The 22,702-nt window shown below is 49.8% G+C and overlaps 1 protein-coding gene across 1 annotated transcript in view; it reads left to right on the top strand.

The window, feature by feature from the left end:
- Positions 1–4,622: 4,622 nt before the first annotated feature.
- Positions 4,623–22,702, top strand: part of Otop1 (otopetrin 1) — a 30,375-nt gene continuing 12,295 nt past the window's right edge. Inside the window, exons 1-2 of the mRNA XM_048415340.3 lie at positions 4,623–5,019; positions 18,600–18,736. Of these exons, the coding sequence (XP_048271297.2) occupies positions 4,623–5,019; positions 18,600–18,736 (534 nt within the window). The remainder of the gene's footprint in view (positions 5,020–18,599; positions 18,737–22,702) is intronic.

Below are 22,702 nucleotides of genomic sequence, written 5' to 3'. Positions count from 1 at the left end.
AACTCTTTCATACCTTACTTGGAGTGCAATCCTCGTGCGGTGGGCTGAGCCATTCCTGCCGGCACACAAATGCATTATGCAGTCTTCCACCTATACAGAAGCGTCTTATTAGGCTTCTCCACACTTCTCCAGCGAGGCCCAATCTTTGATCCCCCTATTCACCACAACCACCAAAGAATTTTCCATCCATTTTCTATCTCTTTATTCCTCTTTTGAAAAAAATTACAGAGGGGTGTGGAGGCAAATGCCCATAGTCTCAGCCACTTGAGAGGTTGGCTGAGGCAGGAAGAGTTTTTAATCTGACATCAATCTGGGCTACATAGATCCTGTCTCAGAAATTTTAAAGCGATCTGAGGACATCGTTCAGTGGTGCAGTGCTTGTCCAGCATGTGTAAGGCCCTGAGCTCGAGCCACAGCACCTTCAGAGTGAAAGGAAATGTCATTATGGCACATGAAGTGCAGGGAACGAGTTCCGCCATGTGTGTGATAGAGACGAGTCACAGGGATGTGAAAGCTCTGTCCTTCCCAGCCCATATTCTGGCTGGAGTGAGCAGACCTGAGTCCAGCATCCCTCACTCCCCACAACCCTTGCACCATCTCTTTTGTTACCTTCAGAACTTTCCTTACCCAGTCCTGTGTCCCTGTCAACAGGGGTCACAGGCGAAAGCCTCCCCAGTCTGCTCTGGTCTTTGGACTCAATCCCACTTGTTTCTGTATGTTCCGGGTACCCATTGCTGCATAACAAACCACACCCGAGTGTACGTGGCTTCAAACAACGGCCACCATTTATTCTGCTCAGGAATCTGAAATCTGAGCAGGTGTTGGCAGGGACACCATGTTTCTGCCTCACAGGGGCTAAACTCAGCTGAGGCTGGGAAAGCCCCTTCCAAGATGCTTCATTGAGGTTGGCAGTAGGTGCTGGTTACGGGGTTCATTCTTTGTTGACCTCTCCATGGAGCAGCTTGGATTTCCCAGATTCAAAGGGAAAGGGTGTGGCTTTCACCATCCTTAAATGCATGTATGATCAGCTGACTTGCAGGGGGAGCCTCCAAGTCAGCATCCCAGTTCTGAGTGGGTAGCAGAGAGATGGTGACTCTGGAGTCCACCAGCCTGTACTTCTAGGTGCTCTGATTTGGAACTTATAGCCCAACAAAGCCAAGGACACTGGAGTGGCATTAGCAGATGGTGCTACATATGGTGTCTGGCAGGAGCCAACAGGAAAATCATGGTGTAGATCTAAAGGGTTGTAGAGTAAAAATGGCCTTCTACAGATGTTATTTTCCATGAGACAACTGTTCTGTTCCTGAGAATTAAGTGACCCACAGGACTGCAGTTTCCATTTTGAGCTGGTTATTATCTGATCTATCCAACCACGAGGTTGGGTATATACAGTGGTGTGTGTTGTCAAAGCCCATGTGGCATGTAAGACATTGAACAAGCTGACTGGCAGGTGGTCCATGTCCCTTCCAGATTGACACCTGCTTCGTGGCCTTGATTCCTTAGTCCACATCTTACAGTAGCCTGAGACTGTCTCACGATAGGAGAAGCAGTTCAGGCCTTGTTTATAGGCAGGCACTTCTGCATGACAAGATGGCACCAACCCAAAGTGGACAGCCACAGCCTTGCAGTCCTACCTAGCGCCAACCCTGGTGGGCAGTAGTTAGAAAACCCCTTCCTATGAGCAGAATGGAGACCGACTGGTGTGTCTGATGTTGCCTTGTCTGAATAAAGGTCTGTGAAGAACAGAAACGTGCACAGGGCCATGGGTGGGTTCCGGAAGGTTCAATGATCAATGACTATCTGAAGACCAAGACGTGGGGAAGAGAGCTGAAGATGGATCGCCAAATGAAGTAGGTTAACACACTAACACACAGAAGGTTTCAGTGAGCCCAGCAGTAACAGGGGTACCTTACTCCACGGATCTACGTGGGCTGGGTGGGGCTGTGTTGGACCCTCTTACCACAGAGGGAGGGGACATTTTCCCTCCTGCACTGGACACACAGAACCTTCCTTCACGCTGCCCGGTCTGTTTACTTATGGGTGTGTCATTGTCATGAGATCTCTCACACATTGATGAAAGAGATGTCGCCTTGGGAGGACCGGGAGCCTTAGCATACTCAGTAAGGTGTTTGTCTTGTAAGTATGAAGACCTAAACTCAATCTTCAGACTCTACATTAAAATAAGAAAGTCAGCATGGTGGCGCACACTTGTAATACAGCGCTGAGGAAGGAGGGGTGAGTGGATCCCTGAGGCTCCCTGGAGGCTCATCCTAGCCTCTGTGACAAGTTGGGGTGGGGGACAGGAACAGTGCTGGGGGAGTGACACTCGAGGTTGTCTTCTGGCCTCCACACACATGCACATACATGTGTATCCCCCCCCCCCACATACACTCATGTGACCATGGCATTAGCTCAGAGCCCCTGCTAGTGTTTACTGCAGGGTCTCTCTAGAAAACAAAATGACAGAGAGAAAAGGTAGCCACGTGCGAGTGAAATTTCTTATACAGTTGGTCGTATCGCGTTGGTGTGGATTTCCTACTTTGACTCCTATACTGCCACCGTGTGTGGAAGGATCAAGAAACTGCCTGGAAGGCAAGCAGGACTTAGCCACAGAGCCGCATGGAGTGTGAGCAGGGATCCTCCAGCCACAGAACTCTTATACTTTGGATATTATTTCAGAGGGGAAAATACCTCATTTTGGCCTTGCCAGTAACCAGCCACCATGACATGATGCTGGGAAAGGCATGAAGGAAGGGTGACATGATGCCTTGGTGGCGTTTCCTCGGAGACCAGTCCCTCAGCAACCAAAGGCTCTTTCGTGGCCTGTCATGGGTTTGAGACTAGGATAAAATTTATGGGCTTTTAAAATGACATTTATTTATTTATTTACTGAATGTGTGTACATATCACTGTGAACCTGTGGCAGTCAGAGGACGACTTGTAGCAATCTGTCCTCTCCTACCATGTGTGGCCAGGTGCCCACACCCAGCATGGGTTGATAGACTTGGTGTCAAGTGCCTTCCTTGTGGACATCGGGCTGGTGCCATTTCCGTCATTCTTTGCACACGTTGGAAGCCCCTCCCCACTTGCTTCCTGCTGTCCACAAGGAGAGCTAGTCCAGCCATGGAGCCTTGCAGATGCTGCCTCCTGCTGGGAACCTCTCAGCCTCCTTAGCAGGGGGCTTCCTGGGGTGCCTGTGTCTCCTGAAGGGCTGGACAGGGTTGCTGGTTAGCAGCCCAGTGCACTGAGTTCAGGCTGCCTGCTGTAGACTCTCACCTGACCATTGGCTTCCTGGATGGCCCTGGATCTAATGAGTCCTCAGAACCAAGCATAGACAGCAGAAAACATCTCGGTGGGGGCTATCTATATATCAACTGAATGAGCAAATAAAGGAATTTAAGAATGAAGGTGAGGCAAGACCTAGGGCTCAGTGGTCCCCAAATTTCCTACCCCTCTCCCACTTTAGCAGTCATCCCCAGCGGTTGCAGTATCCATGTGCAGGGTTCCGTGCAAACAAAAAGCGTGAGTTTCCTTGTTAGAATATGAAGAAATTAATTAGTTAATTAATTAAAATCGGCTACACTAGAGCGTTAAAACTAAGGCGGAGCGGGCATTTCTACCTGTGCCTTGCCCTGCGTGCACTCTGAGAGTCCGATGACCAAATTGCTCCCCGTTGCCCTCTCGGACCTCTCTTCTGAGCTCCCGGCTGTCCTTCTGGTCAAGGTCAACCTTAGGACGGTCTTTCGCAGAAACCAGCTACGCTTGGCTTCCTCTTGGCACCAGAGCCGGGGGCCTCTTGGACAGCGGCTGTGAAAGGCTTTGGAATGGAAGCAACTGGAGTTTATGCGACCACTGGGGACCCTTTTCCTGGCTCAGTTACCACGGGAAGTGAAGTAGCTCCAGAGGAGGACAGAGAGGGATGGCATCTCCTTGGGTATTGGCTCCAGTCTCAACCAGCATCGAGGTCCCCACGAAGACACCCAAAAGCGACAAACGGAGAGACCCTTCCTCTCAAGAGGCCCCTTGCTGTTTCCCACCCTGAGCCAGACACATTCTCAGGTCGAGGGCAGAGAGACAAAAAGCACTCAGTAGATGGAGGCAGGACCAGGACACGCAAATGAGAAGGACCCATGTACACTTGGGCCTTGCGGGCCCACCTAGAATTCTGGGGTTCGGGGACACAACCCTCGGTGCGGCCACGCCCTCAGCAACTCCCTGATCTGGCTTCCGCGACTCCTTGTGTCCCTTGGTATCCCACCCCTCCCCGCCAGTCCCGGAGCCGGCGGACGGCACCTGTTGCGGTCCCGCGTTTCCGGGGCGCCGGGGTGGGGTAGGCGGGTTGGGCGCGGAGGTGGAGTGCGGGTGGCACAGGTAGGGCAGAGGAACAGCGGGGTTCAAGGCTTAGCCGCAGGGGCAACTGGCTGCAGGGACCGGAGTCAGTCATCAGGAGCTCCGAGAGGGAGGCTGGTGACTGGGACCTGACCAAGGGCCGAGAGCACTGGGGGAGGGCAGGATCTGAGGGCACGGGCGAGCGCGGCTAGTGCCCAGAGGGCGTGGGGAAAGGACAGGAGCCAGGAGCAACGCGCGGGGCTGGAGCAGCCGCCTGGGGACCAGACTGGAAGATGCCTGGGGGCCCGGGCGCGCCCTCCTCTCCCGCAGCATCCGTAGGCTCCTTCCCTGCCGCGCCGTCGGGGATCGCGGCATGCCCGTCGCCCCCGCAACCTCTGGCCGAGGGGTCTTCACGGGTCTCCGGTCCCCGGCGCGGCGCCAGCGTCCCACAGAAGCTGGCGGAGACTCTGAGCAGCCAATACGGGCTGAATGTGTTCGTGGCAGGGTTGCTGTTCCTGCTGGCCTGGGCGGTGCACGCGGCGGGTGTGGGCAAGAGCGACCTCCTGTGCGTGCTGACCGCGCTCATGCTGCTGCAGTTGCTCTGGATGCTGTGGTACATGGGCCGCAGCTATATGCAGCGCCGCCTCATCCGCCTCAAGGACACACACGCGGGTGCGCGCTGGCTCCGTGGTGAGTGCAGCCGGGCCGCCCTCCACGCCTCTCCTAGAGATTGAACTTCAACTCTATGGCTCATCTCTCCTACTCTTCCCGTGGGTTTCCCTTCTCTACCTTTATTCTCTGCTCGAAGTTCTCCCTACTTAAAGTGTGGAGGCTACACACTCCCTCTCTTGGCACTCAAGATTTCTAAGATCTGGCCTCTGTAGACCTCTTTCCTTTGGAGTCCTCATCCATGGCTGCAGGCTGTCAAAGAGTCTCAGTTCCAGTCAGTATTGAAAGCCCCCAAAGTCTTTGCATATTCTGTTCCTGCTCTTAGAATGCCATTCCAACCTCACCTTGGTTTTGCTTTCCTGGCCTGGTCCAAGGCCTTCCTGAGCCTGCAGCGTATCCTATCACCCCATTCGGTGTTTCTGTCCACACATCCACCCTTGCTGTGGTCTCGACATTTCTCGTCCAGGTATCCGCCTCTCCACACCATCAAGGGGAGCCTATGCTCCTTGGTCCTAGAGTCACATAGTCTGGCTTGGAGGAGGTGCTGAGAGGATGAGGGGAGTCCTGAGGAATAATCCCAAGGGACACCCTGACCTACTCAAAGGGGGCCAAGGCCATGCAGGGCAAAGGGAGAGGGCTGGGATCCAGGGCAAAAGGAACAGACCTGATCCAGGGCAAAGGTGGCCTCCTCCAGCTGCTTTCTCATTTTAAACTGTAATTTCCCTTAGAACCTGCTTCTTGGTGTTTGCACACTTGACTTCAGGCAAATGCCTTGGTTCCCCTTGACCCCAACCCCAGGCTGAGCCTCTGCAGAGGGGGATCTCAGTCTGGAGGGGACCAGATGATGATGGTGTGTGTGTGTGTGTGTGTGTGTGTGTGTGTGTGTGTGTGTGTGTGTGACACAGATGACAAGCCTGGTGCTTTACCCCAGGATGTTGACGTTTTACCTCTTCTTTCGAGCAGCATCCTTTTCCTCACTCACCTCCTCATCCTCCATTTTTTTTCCTTCAGCTCTTCTTCCACCTCTTCCCCTCTCCTGACTTTCTCCTCTTCTCTTTCTTCACCTTCTGTCCCTCTCCCTCCACCATCTTTTTTCTTCTCTCTTGTTTCCTTCCTCTAGTTCTCTTTCCTCCTGTTTCCCTTCCTCTTCCCTTCACTTCCTTTATCCCTCCCTCCATGCTTCTCTCCTTTCCTCTCTGACGGGTCCTGTTTCTTCCTAAAGTTGGGAAGGTATAGGAAGGAGCAGGGCAAGCGCACAGACCAAGGTCCCCTTGTGGACAAGCCCCGTGTTGTTCACACACCATGTAGAGATGACGTAGATTAGCTGATAGAGACCAACACACAGTAAGCTGTACAGACCCTCAGGAAATGGTACCCAGGAGAAGCTGTGGGGAGAGAGCAGGAGGAGGAGAAAATAGGGAGCTAAGTTGGACAACAGAGGGCTCATGATGTCCATATGCTCAAAGAGTCCAGAGGAAACCAGGACTCCAAAGAATACATAGTGGCTGGCCTAGGGGACCATACAGACCAATGCGGAAGGGGTCCTGTGGGGGAGTCTGGTACCACGGAGAAGGGGGAGGGATCAGCATGAATCCTGTGGCAGCCCAGACCTGGGAGAACAGCACACAGTAGGATGTGTGGAGCCTCTGGAAGTTGTCCCGTAGTGATGTAGCCGTTCCAGCCAGGCACATGTGCTGTGCAAATGCTGTTGTCCATGGAAGACACAAGGTTTGTACTCCTCTCTTCTGTCTCCTTCAGCTTTCTGAGCCTTAGCTCTCCCATGAATTAGATAAGAATCACAGTTACCTCATGGGGAGGGGCAGGAAGATGTTGAGAGAAAGCAGCTTGCCATGATCTGGCCATTCCTGTGAACGATTGGGTTCATTTGGGAGCAAAAAGACAGTTGCCATACTAAGGTGCCAAGAGGAAGTGCCTGGCCCTGGTAGGGACTGAGGTTTCCTTTGGACTCTTAGCTGGAAAGACGGGTTTGTGGCAGAATCTCAGCCCTGCCTGTCTCTACAGGGGTGGTGGGGGTGGAGCGTGGGGATAACATGTAGGGGGTAATGGGTAGAGTGATGGGTGGGGGACTGGCATATCCCAAGGCTGATGGTTTGGGATGAAGTCCCCGCCCCCTGACCAGCAAGTCCCATCCCTGGAACACTGAGGTTTTCTATGGGAAGTTGTGGGGCTTGGTTTGGTCTGCAAGGAACTTCTTTGTACAGAAATTGTTTCCTTCTACTTCCTATGAAGGAGGAAATGCTTTCTTAGCAATAAAAAAAAATAGTGACCCACTTAAGTAATTGGTAGCAATGTTGCACCATGAATCTGTCTTTGCTGGCTAAGAGAGGAGTTCCTCTAGAAGGGATAACTGTAGCCTAGGAACCTGTGCCTGCCTCCCGAGCAGCCAGTGAGCAGACTTCTTACCAATTAATCACCACTTTCCACATTTCTTCTTTGCTAGCCTGCCCAAATGTGATGAAGCTTGGAAGCTTTCCCCCTTGCTTTCTGCCTGTCTCACACAAATTCTGGAAATAGTGAAGGTTACAGTTGTACTTAACGAGTCTGTTTAGAATGCCGAACTCATTACAGGCATAGCTATTTTATGAATGGTCGGGGGTCCCTCCTGAATTTATTCTACAATTCAAATTTTCACAGTGGTGGCTTTTAAACGAGGCACATCTATACCTGTGTTTCCCCAGACTTCTGTCCAATACACTACCACAGCCACCCCTGGAAATGGGCTACATGGGCTACATGAGATCAGTGTTCCTAAGGAACCAGAGGCAAAGGGACAGAAGATGTGAGCTGCCTATGAAAGGCTGGTGCAGGGGTGGTCATAGGACAGGCTGCACAGTTGACGGCAGAAAACACAATGGTTCCTGCTTGGAAGGAGGCTGCCAGCAGTGACACACTGAAGGGGTGTGTGTGTGTGTGTGTGTGTGTGTGTGTGTGTGTGTGTGTGTGCATACAGGTGTGTGATGGTGTCCTCAGGCAAGTTGGCCAAAGACAGAGGCGGGGAAGAGAAAAAGGATAATGGAGGGGAAGAACCAAGGGAGGAGGAGGAAGGAGGAGAGAAGAGGCAGTGACCTGGGGGACAGGCTGTCCTTACTGTCTGTCCTGGCTGTCGGCTCCTGACAGCAGACACAGCAAGCTTGAGACCACGCCCCCAACTCCACTTGGCATCTTAGGCTGGTGGCTCATTTAATCCACAACCCTGCTTTCCTGCAGGCAGTGCTCCTCCAGACACGCTTGTTTGCTTGGGCTTCTGTCCTTGTCACTGGCCTAGCGAGCCACTGTCACTGCCTGAGATAGTTCCTCGGTTCTCCCATTAGAAGCAAGCAAAGCCCATGATGATGGTGACTATAACAACAGGATTTCTCTTATTTCTTGAGTTTATAATTACCCCATGTCTCCCTTTCCTTCCCCCCCCCACCCCCGAGCAATCCCATATACCCCTCCTTGCTCTCTTTCAAATTCAGCTCCTCTTTTTCACTGCTGTTGATTTTCAGTGTGGACCCAAGCTGCCAGCTCCACATCTGGGAAGCTCTTACCACTTTGTCTCCAAGTCCCTAACCGTTGTTGTGATGCCATACCCCCCCCAACAACTTAAGGTAGGAAGAGTTTGTTTAGCTCAGAATCTCTGAGTTTATAATCCCCTGTGGCAGGGAAGCCAAACATCATGAGCTTGAAAGAACTGGTCACACCTACATTCAAAAGCAGAAAACAATGGGTTAATACATGTGTGCTGGTGCTCTGTGCCCCCCTTCAATCTGTCCCCCTTTCTCTCTCTTTCTCCCTCCCTCCTTCCCTCCCTCCCCCTCTTCTCCTCTCCATTCATTCCCGTGGTCCAGCATATGAAACGGTTCTGTTCACATTCAGGCCAGGTCTCCCAAATTCAGTTAACTCAGATCCCTCACAGGCATGGCCGCAGACAATCTGGATAATCCTGCCTCGGAACTCCCTTCTCGGGTCATTCTGGATTGTGTCAGGTGGGCCATCACACACCTCAAAGAGAGATCCCTATGGACCAATTCCCATTTTCTCTTAGCCCTCAGTCTGCTTTCTGCCTCTGTAGATTTGGCTGTTCAGGAGACTTCTCTGAGATGTATATGTGCTCTTGTGGTGGCTTTCTTTCCTTAAGGGTGGAGTTTTCCATGTCTTGAGGGTCTTGAGATGGTGCTGCCACTGCCTGGTGACGCTGACAGGGCTTCAGGAGGAGGCTAGGTTTCTGGGGTGGGTGGTCCGACAGTATGACAGTGCAGATGACAAACAGGCAACATCCTCCCTCCCCTTTTCTCTGTCTTTTGAGCAGGAGGATCTTGGACCCTGCCCTGGATAGCGGAAAAGGAAGCCTTGCTCTGCCTGGACTTTTGCTGGGGCAATGTCTCAAACTGACTTTTACTCAGGGGTCTAGGTGAGAGCCTTCTTTGCCTGCCTGTCACTCCTGGTCTCTGGCAATGTAGAGGTGCATTGCCTGGCATGGTCTCATTTGGAGTGGACAGAGGAGGGTCAGAAGAGGGGAGATAATGAAGGGTGTCAGGCGATGATGGATAGAAGCATGGCTCCTGGGCAGGGCATGGAACTCCACTTGTCTGCCTCAGTTTCCTTATCTGTAAAATGGGGATTATGATATTTTCCATTGCATCAAGTTGTCATGAGAATCAGGGACTTCATGCAGGCATGTAAACTGCTTAGAAGAGCTTCTAACTGAGAGCAGTAAATACATTATTACTGTGAAGTGAAAGAGTCGTGAGTATAATACACAATGTGGGGGCAGATGGGGAATCTGTAGAAGATTGGTGGGCTTAGAAAGTGATCCCCAGAGACCTACTCCATGGAACTCAAAAGAGCAGGTGCCAGACCTTGGCTTGTCCTATGATTCGTGGGGACCCATCACAGGTTGTTAAGGAGGAGGACAAGGGAGACAGGTACATCAGCTAAGGTTGGGGGATGAGCACAAAGGGAAGCAGCAGAGACGCTGAGACGGGTCCTGAAGACTAGATGAGTTTTGCTAGCTCCATCCTCCCCTCCCCTCCCTTCCCCTCCACTCCTATCTTTCCCTTTTCTCTTCTCTTTCCCTTTTTCTTTTTCTAAACAGGGTCTCATGTGCATCCCAGGCTGGCCTCGACTTCCATATGTACGGAGAACGACTGTGAACTCCCGATGCCCTTGCCTCCGCCTTCCCCGGGATTGCAGGCGGGCACTCTAACACCTGCTTTATGCAGAGGTAGGGATTAGCAGGGCTGTCTGCACACTAGGCGTGTACTCTGCCAACCGAGCTGCACCTCCACCCTGCATTCATTTTCTTACAACCCGAAGCCTAGATGCAGGTTTAGCGTTCTTTGGAAAGAAGTAAGACTGTAGGACGGCGTTCTCAGGGGGGAGAAGAAAGGATGCTGAGTCCAGAGGACAGCAGGATGTGGCAGTCCCACAGCAGGGAATGCTATAGGCCTTCATCTGTGAGCTTTGGAGGAGCCCTGGGCTTTTAATGGAGAACTTTCCTGCTGCTTTTGGCCAACTGCAGCTCCGGAGTCGCTGGTCTCATGACACTTGTCCACCATCTGCCCGGCACCAGTCCTGCAGGAGATTGCATTATCCAGTTACTGTTTGTCAGGCTGAACAGACCGTGAGTTCCTGAAGGTGCAGGCACTTCCTGAATGTACTCTCCATGGTGTCCTGAGATCCAGCATCAGGCTTAATGTGTAATGAGGGCCAGATGGCGTCTGTAGAGTAATTGAATCGGTGGAGTGTGGATGGATGGGCTGATGCATGGTGCAATGTATGGATGAATGGACTGGTGGATGGATGTATAGGTGAACGGGTCGATGAATGGGTGTGTAGGTGTATATATAGTTTAGTCCATTACCACCACGACAGGAAGCATGGTGGCACACAGACAGACATGCTGCGAGAGAGGTAGCTGAGAGGTCAACATCTGGATTCAAAGACAGCAGGAAGAGAGAAAGACACTGAGCCTGGCTTGAGCCTTTGAAACCCCAAAGCTCACACCCAGTGATACACTTCTTCCAACCAGGCCACACCTACTCCAACAAGGCCATCATAGCTCCTGATAGTGCTACTCCCTGGTGACCAAGCATTCAAACAGGTGAGCTTCTGGGGCCAGACCTATTCAAAGCACTACAATGCGTAGATGAATGGGCGGATGATGCCCGAAGCCCCAGGAAAGAGGACGAGAGCTCAGAGAGTCAACATAAGGAAGGACTTTCTAGCGGAAGCGATAGTCATTAAGTTGGATGACCTACTGTGAGGGATGGTGAGCTTCCCAGCATGCACGTCCAGCTGGAGGCCAGATGATGGCTGGTCATGACGCACTGGGGAGTGTCCACCCAGGGAACAGAGATGCAGACTAACTCTGAGACTGTCTATCTCAATGACGCCAGGGTTCAATATTCTAGACTCCTAGGAGGGTCTTCGGTGCCCAGCAGCAGAAATGCAACTGGGTATCTTGGGCAGTTCCTGGATGGCTGCCAAGTAATGTAGCTAACTGATTATTTTTAATTTTTTATTCTTTTACATTTGTGTGTGTGTGTGTGTGTGTGTGTGTGTGTGCGCGCGCGCGCGCGCACGTGTGTGCACACGTGTGCACCTGCTACAGTATGGATGTGGCAGTTAGAGGACAGCTTGCAGACGCTGGTTTTCTCTTTTTACCATATGGGCTTTGGGGACTGATCACAGGTTGTCAGGCTTGCTGGCAGGTGCCTTTACTTGCTGGGCCATTCGGCGCCCCCTAGATGTTTTTCCATTTGATTCTAGTTCGCTCAGTTTTCCTTTCTGGTGTAATGAAGAGAGGGTATTGATGGTGACATCCCAACTATAGAGCTTTGTGGGTGTTCCGGGGGAGTTCTATGGAATGACTGACTCACTGAGTCTTCTCAGCACTCTAAGGCATTGTGGGAGGCATTAGGATCATTATCTCCATATACAGATCGGAAAACTGAGGCACAAAGTTTACATAAATGCCTAAAAGCTCAATCAATAAATGGGAGAAAGCAAGACTTGAAGCTAGGGAGCATCTCTGCCATGCTCCATTTTACTGCCTCCTTGGGCATGATTGACACTTTTCAGTGTTCGGTAGACAACAGAATTGTATGCTCTATTTTCAGATGAGGCAAAGTTTTACACAGAGAGGAAAATGGATGATTTGGTTCTTCTGTGATTTCAAATACTTTTTTCTGTTTGACTGGTTTAGTTCTGAAAACTTCTGCCCTATTTTTAATTAATAGCAGTTACATACAAAAGCAAATTGTTCTTATCATTGCTGTTTGAGACAGGGTCTCGCTGTGCAGCCTTAGCTGGCCTGGAACTCACTATGTAGACCAGTCTGGCCTCCAACCCATGGAGGTCCATCTGCCTCTGCTCCTGAGTGTTAGGATTAAAGGTGTGCGCTACCATGCCTGGCTGAAAGTCCTGGTATTGAGCCTTCGGGCACTGCTACACTGTCCTCACGCTGTGTGTCTTGTTGTTTGTAATGTGAAGGATTCTGTGTTCTAAATTCCAAGTAGTCTGATAGTGACATTCCCTTCCCACTTGCTGTTTGTGTCTCCTGCTTCCCTCGCCCACCCCTAACCTTCTCTCTCTAACCACATAGTCATATAGAGAACACGTTCCCTCATCTTGTTTTGAATTCTGTCTTTCTGAACTTGCTTCCTAGTAAATGAGACAATTTGGTTCATTCTGTATGGTTTGCATACCTGACATTTGTATCTATTTATGATTACAATGATATATTTTACATTATCCTCTCATGCTTGCCTTTTTAAATTATGATATTTTAAAATTTGTTTGAATATTTCACACATGTATGCAGTGTATTTTGGATCATCTCGTCCTCCACTCCCCTACACCAGGTCACCTCAGATCGCTTCATGTTTGCTTTTTTGTTGTTGTTGTTGTTCTTGGAATTTTTCTGCCCCACAAGTCTGCCTCACTTTCTCTTATCTTATAATCTAGGGTATGTGACTCTCTTTATATTTGCAGAAGAAATACTAAATGCCTGCTTCAGCAAGTCAGCCTGCTTCCTACTCTGCCATGCTCTGTGCTCCCACCTCTTCGAACCGTCCAGACTCATCTGCTTCTTCGATTTTCTGACCCCACTGCCTCTATCCGCCTTAACTTTTCTCATCACCAGACTTTCAAAGCCTTTCTTCTCTTCCCCATATGGTCTTCTCCAACCTGTAGGTTTTGCAGAGACAACGCCCTGCCTTCCAGAAGGTTACTCTGTGAGTTATCATCACAGATCAAGGCAGCCACACCCCCAGGCCGTTTATCTCCAGGCCTCTGAACTCAGTTTCTCATCTTTTCTCACCTCACAAACTATCTCTAATCTATCAACCCATCCTTCTGTCTGTTTACCAGCCCATTTGTCAATCTGTCCATCCCTCCCTTCCACCCTGTGCACCCCCAAGCCTTTACAAAGGGTGTTGATCACCATCATTTCCCCTCCCCTTTCTCCCACTTGAACTCTCTCCCAACTACTTCTCTGGTTTGTTAGACAGACAGCTTGCTAGATCATACAGCCCCTTGCTCTCTCTTTTCTGTTCAAATAGCTCCCCTCAGAGGCTCCTTTCCTGACCACACCCATGCTAGCAGCCCATCCCCTATCCCCCCACTCCGGTCCCTGCTAGTGGCCCACCCTCTATCCCCCCACCCCGGTCCCTGCTAGCGGCCTACCCTCTATTCCCCCACCCCCATCCTTGCTAGCAGCCCACCCCCTATCCCTCCCACCTCGGTCCCTGCTAGCGGCCCACCCTCTATCCCCCTCTCCCCCAATCCTCGCTAGCTGCTCACTCTCTGTCAGGTATCACTTCCCTTCCTGTGGGTAGCACCTAAAGTGGAGAAGCTCCACAAGAAGCTCTCCTTTTCCCCTCCAGTGACTTCCATACCTCGATGGCCCAGGACAGTGACTGACTCACAGCTGATGTTCAAAAATTTGTTGCAGAATCAGTTTTTATGTTGTCTCTGCTCAACAACTTTCTCTCTTCTGGTCCAGCAAATGGGTGACACCTCAGCTGGAAGCCAGGTCTGTGGCCTCTTTGGAGAAACTCCCACTGCCTTCTGGTCTCCCAAGCTACACAGGAAAGGCCTAGTGGCATCTCACCCTGTTCTCTGTCAGTATCCTAATTTGTTTTTTTGTTGTTTTTTTGAGAGAGGGTTTTGTTGTAGCTTTTATGCCTGTCCTGGAACTAGCTCTTGTAGACCAGGTTGGCCTTGAACTCTGCCTCTGCCTCCAGAGTGCTGGAATTAAAGCTGTGCACCCCCACTGCCTGGCTGAGTATTCTAGTTTGCATGCTGTTGTTCGTGTGTATTTTTGCTTCTCCATCACTCTCTTTCTTCATCCTTGAGTAGGTGCCTTAGTCCATTTCGTGTTGCTGCAGGAAAAGGCCCAAGGCTGGGTATGCTCTAATGTAAACAGGTTTATCTGACTCATGATTCTGATGTTTGAAGCAGTTAAACAGCCTGGAGCTGGCATCCAATCCAAGGTCCCCTTACTGTGTCACAGCAGCATGAAAGACCAGAAAGTGGGCCAGTGGCATATGGGAAGGGCTAAGCATGTGGACGGCCTCTCTACAGAAACACGTTCTCATGAGAACAGACTGGGGATCCTAGGATATGAATATTCCCTAAAGACCATTTCCAGTGATCTAAATGCCTTCCATTAAGCTCCACCTCTTAAAAAAAATGTATTAGCTCTTTGAGAACTTCATACAATGTAGTTTATTCATCTTCTCAGATCAACTCCCTTCCTTTCCACCCAACTTTGTGTAGTCACCTCTCACCGCCATCAAAGCCTGTTGACTGAGGTTTCTTTCCTACCTGGTCCCGCAGTCATTTGCCCTCCCCTCAAAAAAATATACAGAGGTACTATTAATTATAAACCGGTTGGCTTGTTAGCTCAGGCTTCTTATTAACTCTTATAGCTTATATTAGCTCAAAATTCTAGTCTGTTAGCCATGTGGCCTGGTACCTTTATCAGTGAGGCTTTCTCATCTTGCTTCCTCTGTGGTGGGATCCCGACTGCAGACTGCATCTTTCATCTTCCCAGAATTCTCCTGTTTTCATTGCTCTGCCTCTACTTCCTGCCTGGTCACCCCACCTATACTTCCTGCCTGGCTACTGGCCAATCAGCATTTTATTAAACAAGTACAAGAAACAAATCTTTACAGGGTAAAGCCACTGTCCCACAGCAAAGGCCAATTTGTGCTACCCAGATATTCTTGGATGTGTGGCGTTCCATTGGAGGATAGACATCAGAGACTGCACTTCCTGAGAAAACTGAGCCTTCCTCTCCCAGTAGGTCCTCAGCTCTGAGGAACCTTATACTAACTTCCACTTCTTTAAAAAATATTTACCTATTTTGTTTTGGAGTAAGGACTTGTGTCTTGCTGCATGATCAAGGATGACCTTCCATTTCTGATTCTCCAATTTGTACCTCTAGGGCGCTAAGATTACCCGCACACACCACCACACCCGGTTTATGTGGTATGGGGATTGAACCCAGGGCTTCCTGCACACCTGGCAGGTGCTGTTCCAAGAGCCTCACATCCCCAGCCTGACAGAGTAATATCCCCTCCCCCTTCTCCCTTTAAAGGTGCTACCCCGCCCATCATCACACTGAAGGCTGAGTTACCAGCACATGGACCTTGGGACACACAGACCACAACCAAATCCAGACAGGAAGAGTTCCCAGACTGTGTCAGTAGATGAGTGCATGGGTGTGTGAACGGAAGGAATGAGAGGGCCAGGGAGGGTTTCTTGGCAGAACAAATACACTGCCAATCATGGGGATACTCTAGATGACTTTGGGGCCCCAGAACAACTTCATCGACCCCATAGGGAACTTGTTAGAGATACTGTGGCCCTACGTCAGACCTACTGAGTCAGAAACCCGCATGGAGCACAGCAGTATGAGCGTCATCAGTGCTCCTTCCAGGGCATTCGGATGCATGGTTTGTACACCTCTGCTGTAGGCCGTCTTCATTTAATAGGTGGGGAAATTGAGTCCAGGGTTAGGGAGATGACATGTAGGAACACACACCTGTCTGGTCCCCAGCAATCCCCTAGCTCAGGGCTCAGCTCTTGCCACCCAGCCAGGCTGTGTCACTTTGTCTTGTTACCATTACTTTTATTATTATTTTCTAAATCAGAGAGAACCTTGTATTCATCAGCCACTCTGAAAGCGTTGGGATTGAGTCTCCGCTCTTACAAAGGTTCTGATTTCCCTGGGGGCTTGCCAGGACTAACAAAACACAACTTCTCGTCTTTTCTATAGGGCTCCGAGCTGTAGGAGTGAGCTGGGCTGCTGCATTGCATTTCCCCAGAGGTGGCTCTGGCAGCTGTGTAATGTGATCGCTCCTGCCTGGCTCTCACCTTGGTTCCCCAGTGCCCAGCACATGTGATCCAGTTTCCTTTGTGCGTGGGAGAGGGCATGTGAGTCATGTCACTGATGCCAGGAGGGCCCAGGAGCTTGGACACTACTCACAAGCCAGCACAGCTGCTTTTCTTGTTCAGATTTCTATTTGTCCAGCAGCTTCTAAGTGTGTTTTGTAATTCCTGGCCAGGCTTCTTTATATGCACTTTTTTTTTTTTGGTCAAAATCATTAATAGTATAAAAAAACTGCTTAACTTTTCACCTTACCTGGCACCTTTTCTGATTGCTAGAGATGCTCTTCCAGTTGAGTTTGAAGAAATCAGCTTCCTAGATTATTTGTGTGTGTGTGTGTGTGTGTGTGTGTGCGTGTGCATGTGCGTGTGCGTGCGTGTGTGTGTGTCTATACCTGTGCATAGGAGTTTGTACATATGTGGAAGCATGATGTGACCAGAGGATGCCTTTAGTGTCACATCTCAGGGACCATCCCCTTGCTTGAGATAGGGCCTCTCACTAGCCCACTACTCCACAAATAGGCCGTCTGCTCAGCAAGCCCTAGGGATCTTGCTATCTAAATCCCCCATCTCTGCATCTATGGGATTGCAGGTACAGGTGGCCATGCCCAGTTTTTATGTGGGTAGTGGGCATCTGAAGTCAGGTCCTTGCCAGGAAAATGCTTCAAAGTGGCATCTCCTACCCAGTCGCTGTTGTTTGTTGATTGCATCCGTTTTAGGGCTGGAGCAATGGCTCAGGGGTTAGGAGTATTTGGCATTCTTGCAGAGGACCAGGATTTAGTTCCCAGAACACCATGGCCATCAGTATCTCCAGTTCCAAGAGATCTGGTGCCCTCTTCTGGTTTCTGAAGGCACTGCAAACATATGGTGCACACACCCAGGAAAACACACACACACACAAACTTATTAAATAAATCTTTAACAAAAATAGCACCAGTCTTAGCAGAGGTGACTTCTTGTTTGTGGTGATTTGAAAGAAAATGGCCCCCAAAAGGAGCACTCTTAGGAGGTGTGACTTTGTTGGAGCAGGTATGGTCTTTTTGGAAAATGTGTCACTTTGGAGGCAGGCTTAGAGGTCTCATATCTGCTCAAGATACTGCCGAGGGTCTCAGACAACTTCCTGTTGTCTGCAAGCCAAGATGTAGGACATTCAGCTACTTCTTCAGCACCACGTCTGCTTGCACGCTGCCGTATCACACCATGATGATAATGGGCTAAACCTCTGAGAATGTGAGCCACCCTAATTAAATGTTTTTTCCTTATAGGAGTTGCTATGGTCATGGTATCTCTTCAAAGCCGTAGAAAACCTAACTAAGATGGCCTGTTGGTCTCGGCTTGCCTCTCCTTAATGATTAGTGGTTTTTGGACATCTTTTCTGTAATTTGTGGCTGTTTTTATACATCCTCGGAGAAATGTCTGCTCAAGTTCCTTTGACCAGTTTCATCCTGCAGGTGTCTTTGTATGCTGTAGGTGTTGATGGTGCTGTAGAAAGGTGTCTTAGTTAGAGTTTTATTGCTGTGAAGAGACATCATGACCGTGGCAACTCCTGTAAAGGAAGACATTTAACTGGGGCTGGCTTACAGTTTAGAGTTTTAGTTCATTATCATCGTGGCAAGAAGCATGGCGGCATGCAGACAGACCTGGTGCTGGAGAGATAGCTGAGATGTCTACATCTGGATTGGCAGGCAGCAGAGAGAGTGACAATGGGCCTGGCTTGGGCTTCTGAAACCCCAAAGCCCACCTCCAATAAGGCCACACCCACTCCAACAAGGCCACAATTCCCAACAGTGCCACTCTCTAGGAGCCTATGGGAGACATTTTCATTTAAACCACCACAAAAGGCAATTTTCAAATATCCCCTCCCACTTTCGGTGCCCTGTTTCTTTGTCGTGTTCTGTGGTTCACGCACTTTTCCATTTTGATACAGGTCATTCCCTGGTCCAATCTCATGAAACTTTCTCTCCTATTTTTTAACCCTAAGAGTTTTGCTTCTTTTAGCTTTGTTATTTAGGTCTTTGAATAATTTTTAAGTTAATATTTACATATAGGATAATGGGAGGCCCAGTTTCATACTTTTGCCTGTGGGCGTTGAGTCTCCCCTTGTGTAGTCGTGGCATCTTTCACCCTCAGGCTCTAGAGTTGACATACTTTGCATGGGATGGCACTGTGGATGCTAACACAGGTGTGTTTCTCCTGCCCAGGAAGCATCACACTGTTCGCCTTCATCACCATCATCCTGGGATGCTTGAAAGTCGCTTACTTCATTGGATTTTCCGAGTGCTTGTCAGCCACGGAGGGAGTGTTCCCCGTCACCCACGCTGTGCATACACTGTTGCAGGTGAGCCGTTGGTGTTTCTGCATGCTGCCTCTGCTCCAGTGCAATGTGTCCTGAGGTGTGCAAAAACCCACAACACCAGCACATCTAGAATGTTTCTGTGGCTTCCGTCAGGAATCATGAGCTGGTCCAGTCACTTCTCCGGAACACTGGGACTCTGTTGTTTCCCCTCTTGTGGGCTGGAGACTTTTAGAACAGTAAGAGGTCCTTGTTTTCAGCACGGATGATGAACTTGATTTCTTTAAGAAGCAAGGCTTTGATAGATGCCGTTTAAATACCTAGCTCACAGCAGGAATCATACTCCCTGACTGCAGAGACTCTTAGATAGACCCCAGTACAGGCCCGGCCTGAGCAGGGCTCTTTGGTGGCTGTGAGTTACTCTGATAAGCAAAGTCACGGCCAGCATCTTTCTAGCACTCGAGGATACACAAAGTGTTGAGTTCTTGCTCCCCAGCTAGTGGCACTGGTTTTGGAGGCCTCAGAATCTTTAGAAGGTAGGTCTTGGTTGGTAGAAGTAGGCCACTGGGCTGGGATTTTAATGGCTACAAGCATAGCCACTGGGCCTGGCCTTGTTCCTGTCCCTTTCTCTGTTTCCTGGTCTGACGTGATGTGACAATCCTCTGTCACACACTCTGTCCACCATGAGCATTGTGTGGGACTTAAAACCTTATGAAATGGCAAGCCCGCACAAGCCTTCCTCCTTTAAGCTCTTTCTGTCGGGAATTTTGGTCCAGTTGATGCAAAGTACAAATACAGTGTTCATTGATAGATGAATGGATGAAGATGCTATGTGTCCACAATGGAATACTATTCGGCCATAGCAATCGTGGAATTCCACCACAGGCAGCAATACAATGGAACCAGAGGAGGCTACATTAAGAGAAATCAGTCCAATATGAAGTCAGATCTCATGTCCTTCAGATTGACCAGGAAGCTGTTGAACTCTCTGCTTCTAACCCGGAAGCTCTGGGGTTATAGGCCCGTGTATTAATGCTTTTGTTTATATAGTGCTGGAGATTGAGCACAAAGCCTCTTGGATGCCAGGTTGGCACTGTGCCAACTGAGTTACATCCCAACTAGTCAGGCATAGAAAGACAAACACTGCATTCTCACACAGACGGCAAAAGGTTGATGGTGTGGAAGCGCAGGAAAGAATAGTGACTATCAGAGCCCGGGAAAGCTGGCTGGAGGAAAGCAGCTGGGTCCAGAGGGTAGCCTGATAGGAGCCAGGACTCCGAATGGTCTGCAACACGGGGGAGGGAGGGGCAGCGATGGGTGGCAGAAATGAACTGAAGAGTTCCAAATAAGTAGTAGAGCCTGAAGGATCTCAGTGTAAAGAGATGAGCGACGTGGCTGAACAGCAAAAGGCACTCGTGTGCAAGGCTGGAGACCTGAGCCCACGTCCTGGAGCCAGGAAAAGGTGGGTGGAGAGAACCAATCCCACAAAATATTTTCTTGACTTCCACAAATGTGCAGGTGTGCGTGTGCGCGCACACGCGCGCGCGCGCGCACACACACACACACACACACACACACAGAGAGAGACAGAGACAGAGACAGAGAGACAGGGACAGAGACATAAACACAGAGAGAATGATTCTATTGCTCATTGCACACTGCACATGTGGGAAGTGCATTGCACAGCGTAGCTATGCACAGTTAGCGTGCTAATCAACAACAAACATTTTAACAAAAGAAAGATGCTAGATCATCAATCTTTTCTTTTACTCTTCCTTATTTTATATATTTACGCTGCATAGCATGATGTTTTCACATAAGCACAAATGGGAGATGATTACAGTCAAGAAAATTGCTCTGTCTGGTGCCCCAGTTTCCCTCCTTGGTCTTATTAGTGGTGAGACTACCTTTAAGCCAGCGCCAGCAAGCCTGCAGAAGATAGCACAATATCCCACTGTAACCATTATCTTGGCCATCAGCTCTCTAGACAGCCATCCTGCATGTTTGCCAGTTTGGCCCTTTGCCTGCATCGTCCCACTCCTGTCCCCACTCAGTCTCTCTTCTACTGTGTACTCAAGTCTTCATTGTTGGGATTCCATGTATGGTGGGCTCATGTACGACTGCCTTCCTGTTCCTGGCAAATTTCATGTAGCACAATGTCCTCCAGGTTTGTCCATGCTACTATATGATAGAGTTAAGCCTTGCAGTTTTTGAGGAAGTAACCGAAGCTCAAGAAGACCACAGATTTGCTTATATCATGACGAGAAGCAAAGATAATTCCTCCTTCTGAGTCACCCTAGGAGACTATGAACTTGGTTCAGGAAATTTCCTGTTCAGATACTGTTCAAGTTAAAAACACCCTCCAGAAACAGTGTTGAACCCCAGGAAAGGGACTCAAAGGCACCTCTGGTTCACAGCTTCTTAGGCTTGGCAGACAGCTCAGATGATTAGGAATGCTTCTAACGCATCATTCCAGGCAAGACTGACTGAGTAAAGGAGCAGAGGAACTTGGGTAGCTTGCTTCTGCGGTGGACTGGTGGGAAAGGCTGGGAGCTCACAATGGGGGAAGGGAAAGGGCGCTGCCTCGCAGGTTAAAGCTGTTATGTCCATTGCATGAATTCTAATTCCCAGTGTCTCAGAATGTACCAGTAGTGGAGGACTGGGCCTTTCAGAGGGAAATGAAGTCAATGCGTGGCTATAACCTGTGTCCTTAGAAGGCAAGCTAGAACACGGGTACACACTGAAGGACAATCATGTGAAGTCCCATGTTGAAACAATATCATCTACAGGTAGGGAGAGAGGCCCCAGGAGAAACCAACTCTGCTGACATCTTGAAATTAGATAGTCATTCTTCAGGACTGTAGACGTGCTGAGTTTAAGACAACTTAATTCTGGGACATGGTGATATTCCTCCCCATCTACAATAGACACCTTCAATCAAAACAGTCCCCAGGAACATTGGACAGCCTCAATCAAATGTGGTCGTAGCCACAGGAGATACCCTCAGTCCAATGTGCCCTCCATCTGCAGTAGACGTCCTCAGTCCAGTGCACCCCCATATATAGTAGACATTCTCAGTCCAGTGCACCCCCATATACAGTAGATGTCCTCAGTCCAGTGCACCCCATCTATAGTAGACGTCCTCAGTCCAGTGCACCCCATCTATAGTAGACGTCCTCAGTCCAGTGCACCCCATCTATAGTAGACGTCCTCAGTCCAGTGCACCCCATCTATAGTAGACGTCCTCAGTCCAGTGCACCCCATCTATAGTAGACGTCCTCAGTCCAGTGCACCCCATCTATAGTAGACGTCCTCAGTCCAGGGCACCCCATCTATAGTAGACGTCCTCAGTCCAGGGCACCCCATCTATAGTAGACGTCCTCAGTCCAGTGCACCCCATCTATAGTAGACGTCCTCAGTCCAGTGCACCCCATCTATAGTAGACGCCCTCAGTCCAGTGCACCCCATCTATAGTAGACGCCCTCAGTCCAGTGCACCCCATCTATAGTAGACATCCTCAGTCCAGTGCACCCCATCTATAGTAGACGTCCTCAGTCCAGTGCACCCCATCTATAGTAGACATCCTCAGTCCAGTGCACCCCATCTATAGTAGACGTCCTCAGTCCAGTGCGCCCCATCTATAGTAGACACCCTCATTCCAGTGCACCCCATCTATAGTAGACGTCCTCAGTCCAGTGCACCCCATCTATAGTAGACACTCTCAATCAAAGGTAGTTTCTCACCTACAGCAGACATTCCCAGTCGAGTTTAACCCTTCATCTACCTCAGATATTGTTGCTGGAGATTTTGGGGAGTTCCACTGGGGATACTACATATTTCTGGTTAAATTAGGGTCCCCTCTTAGGGTTTTAGTCTCATTAATAAAATAAATTAAGGAAGTACTCAGAAGGAAGCTTGCAGACAGTTTTATCAGCGTTTACAAGGGAAGCAACGGCTCCAGCAAGCTGCAAGTCTGGCCTGCTGCCGGGAGAAGGGTGGTGGAGAGCAAGA

The sequence above is a fragment of the Myodes glareolus genome, chromosome 8, assembly GCF_982192425.1.
Source record: "Myodes glareolus chromosome 8, mMyoGla1.1, whole genome shotgun sequence".
In the NCBI taxonomy this organism is placed as follows: domain Eukaryota; kingdom Metazoa; phylum Chordata; class Mammalia; order Rodentia; family Cricetidae; genus Myodes; species Myodes glareolus.
Note: the sequence above shows the minus strand (reverse complement) of the source record. Positions and strands in the feature narration are given on the sequence as shown.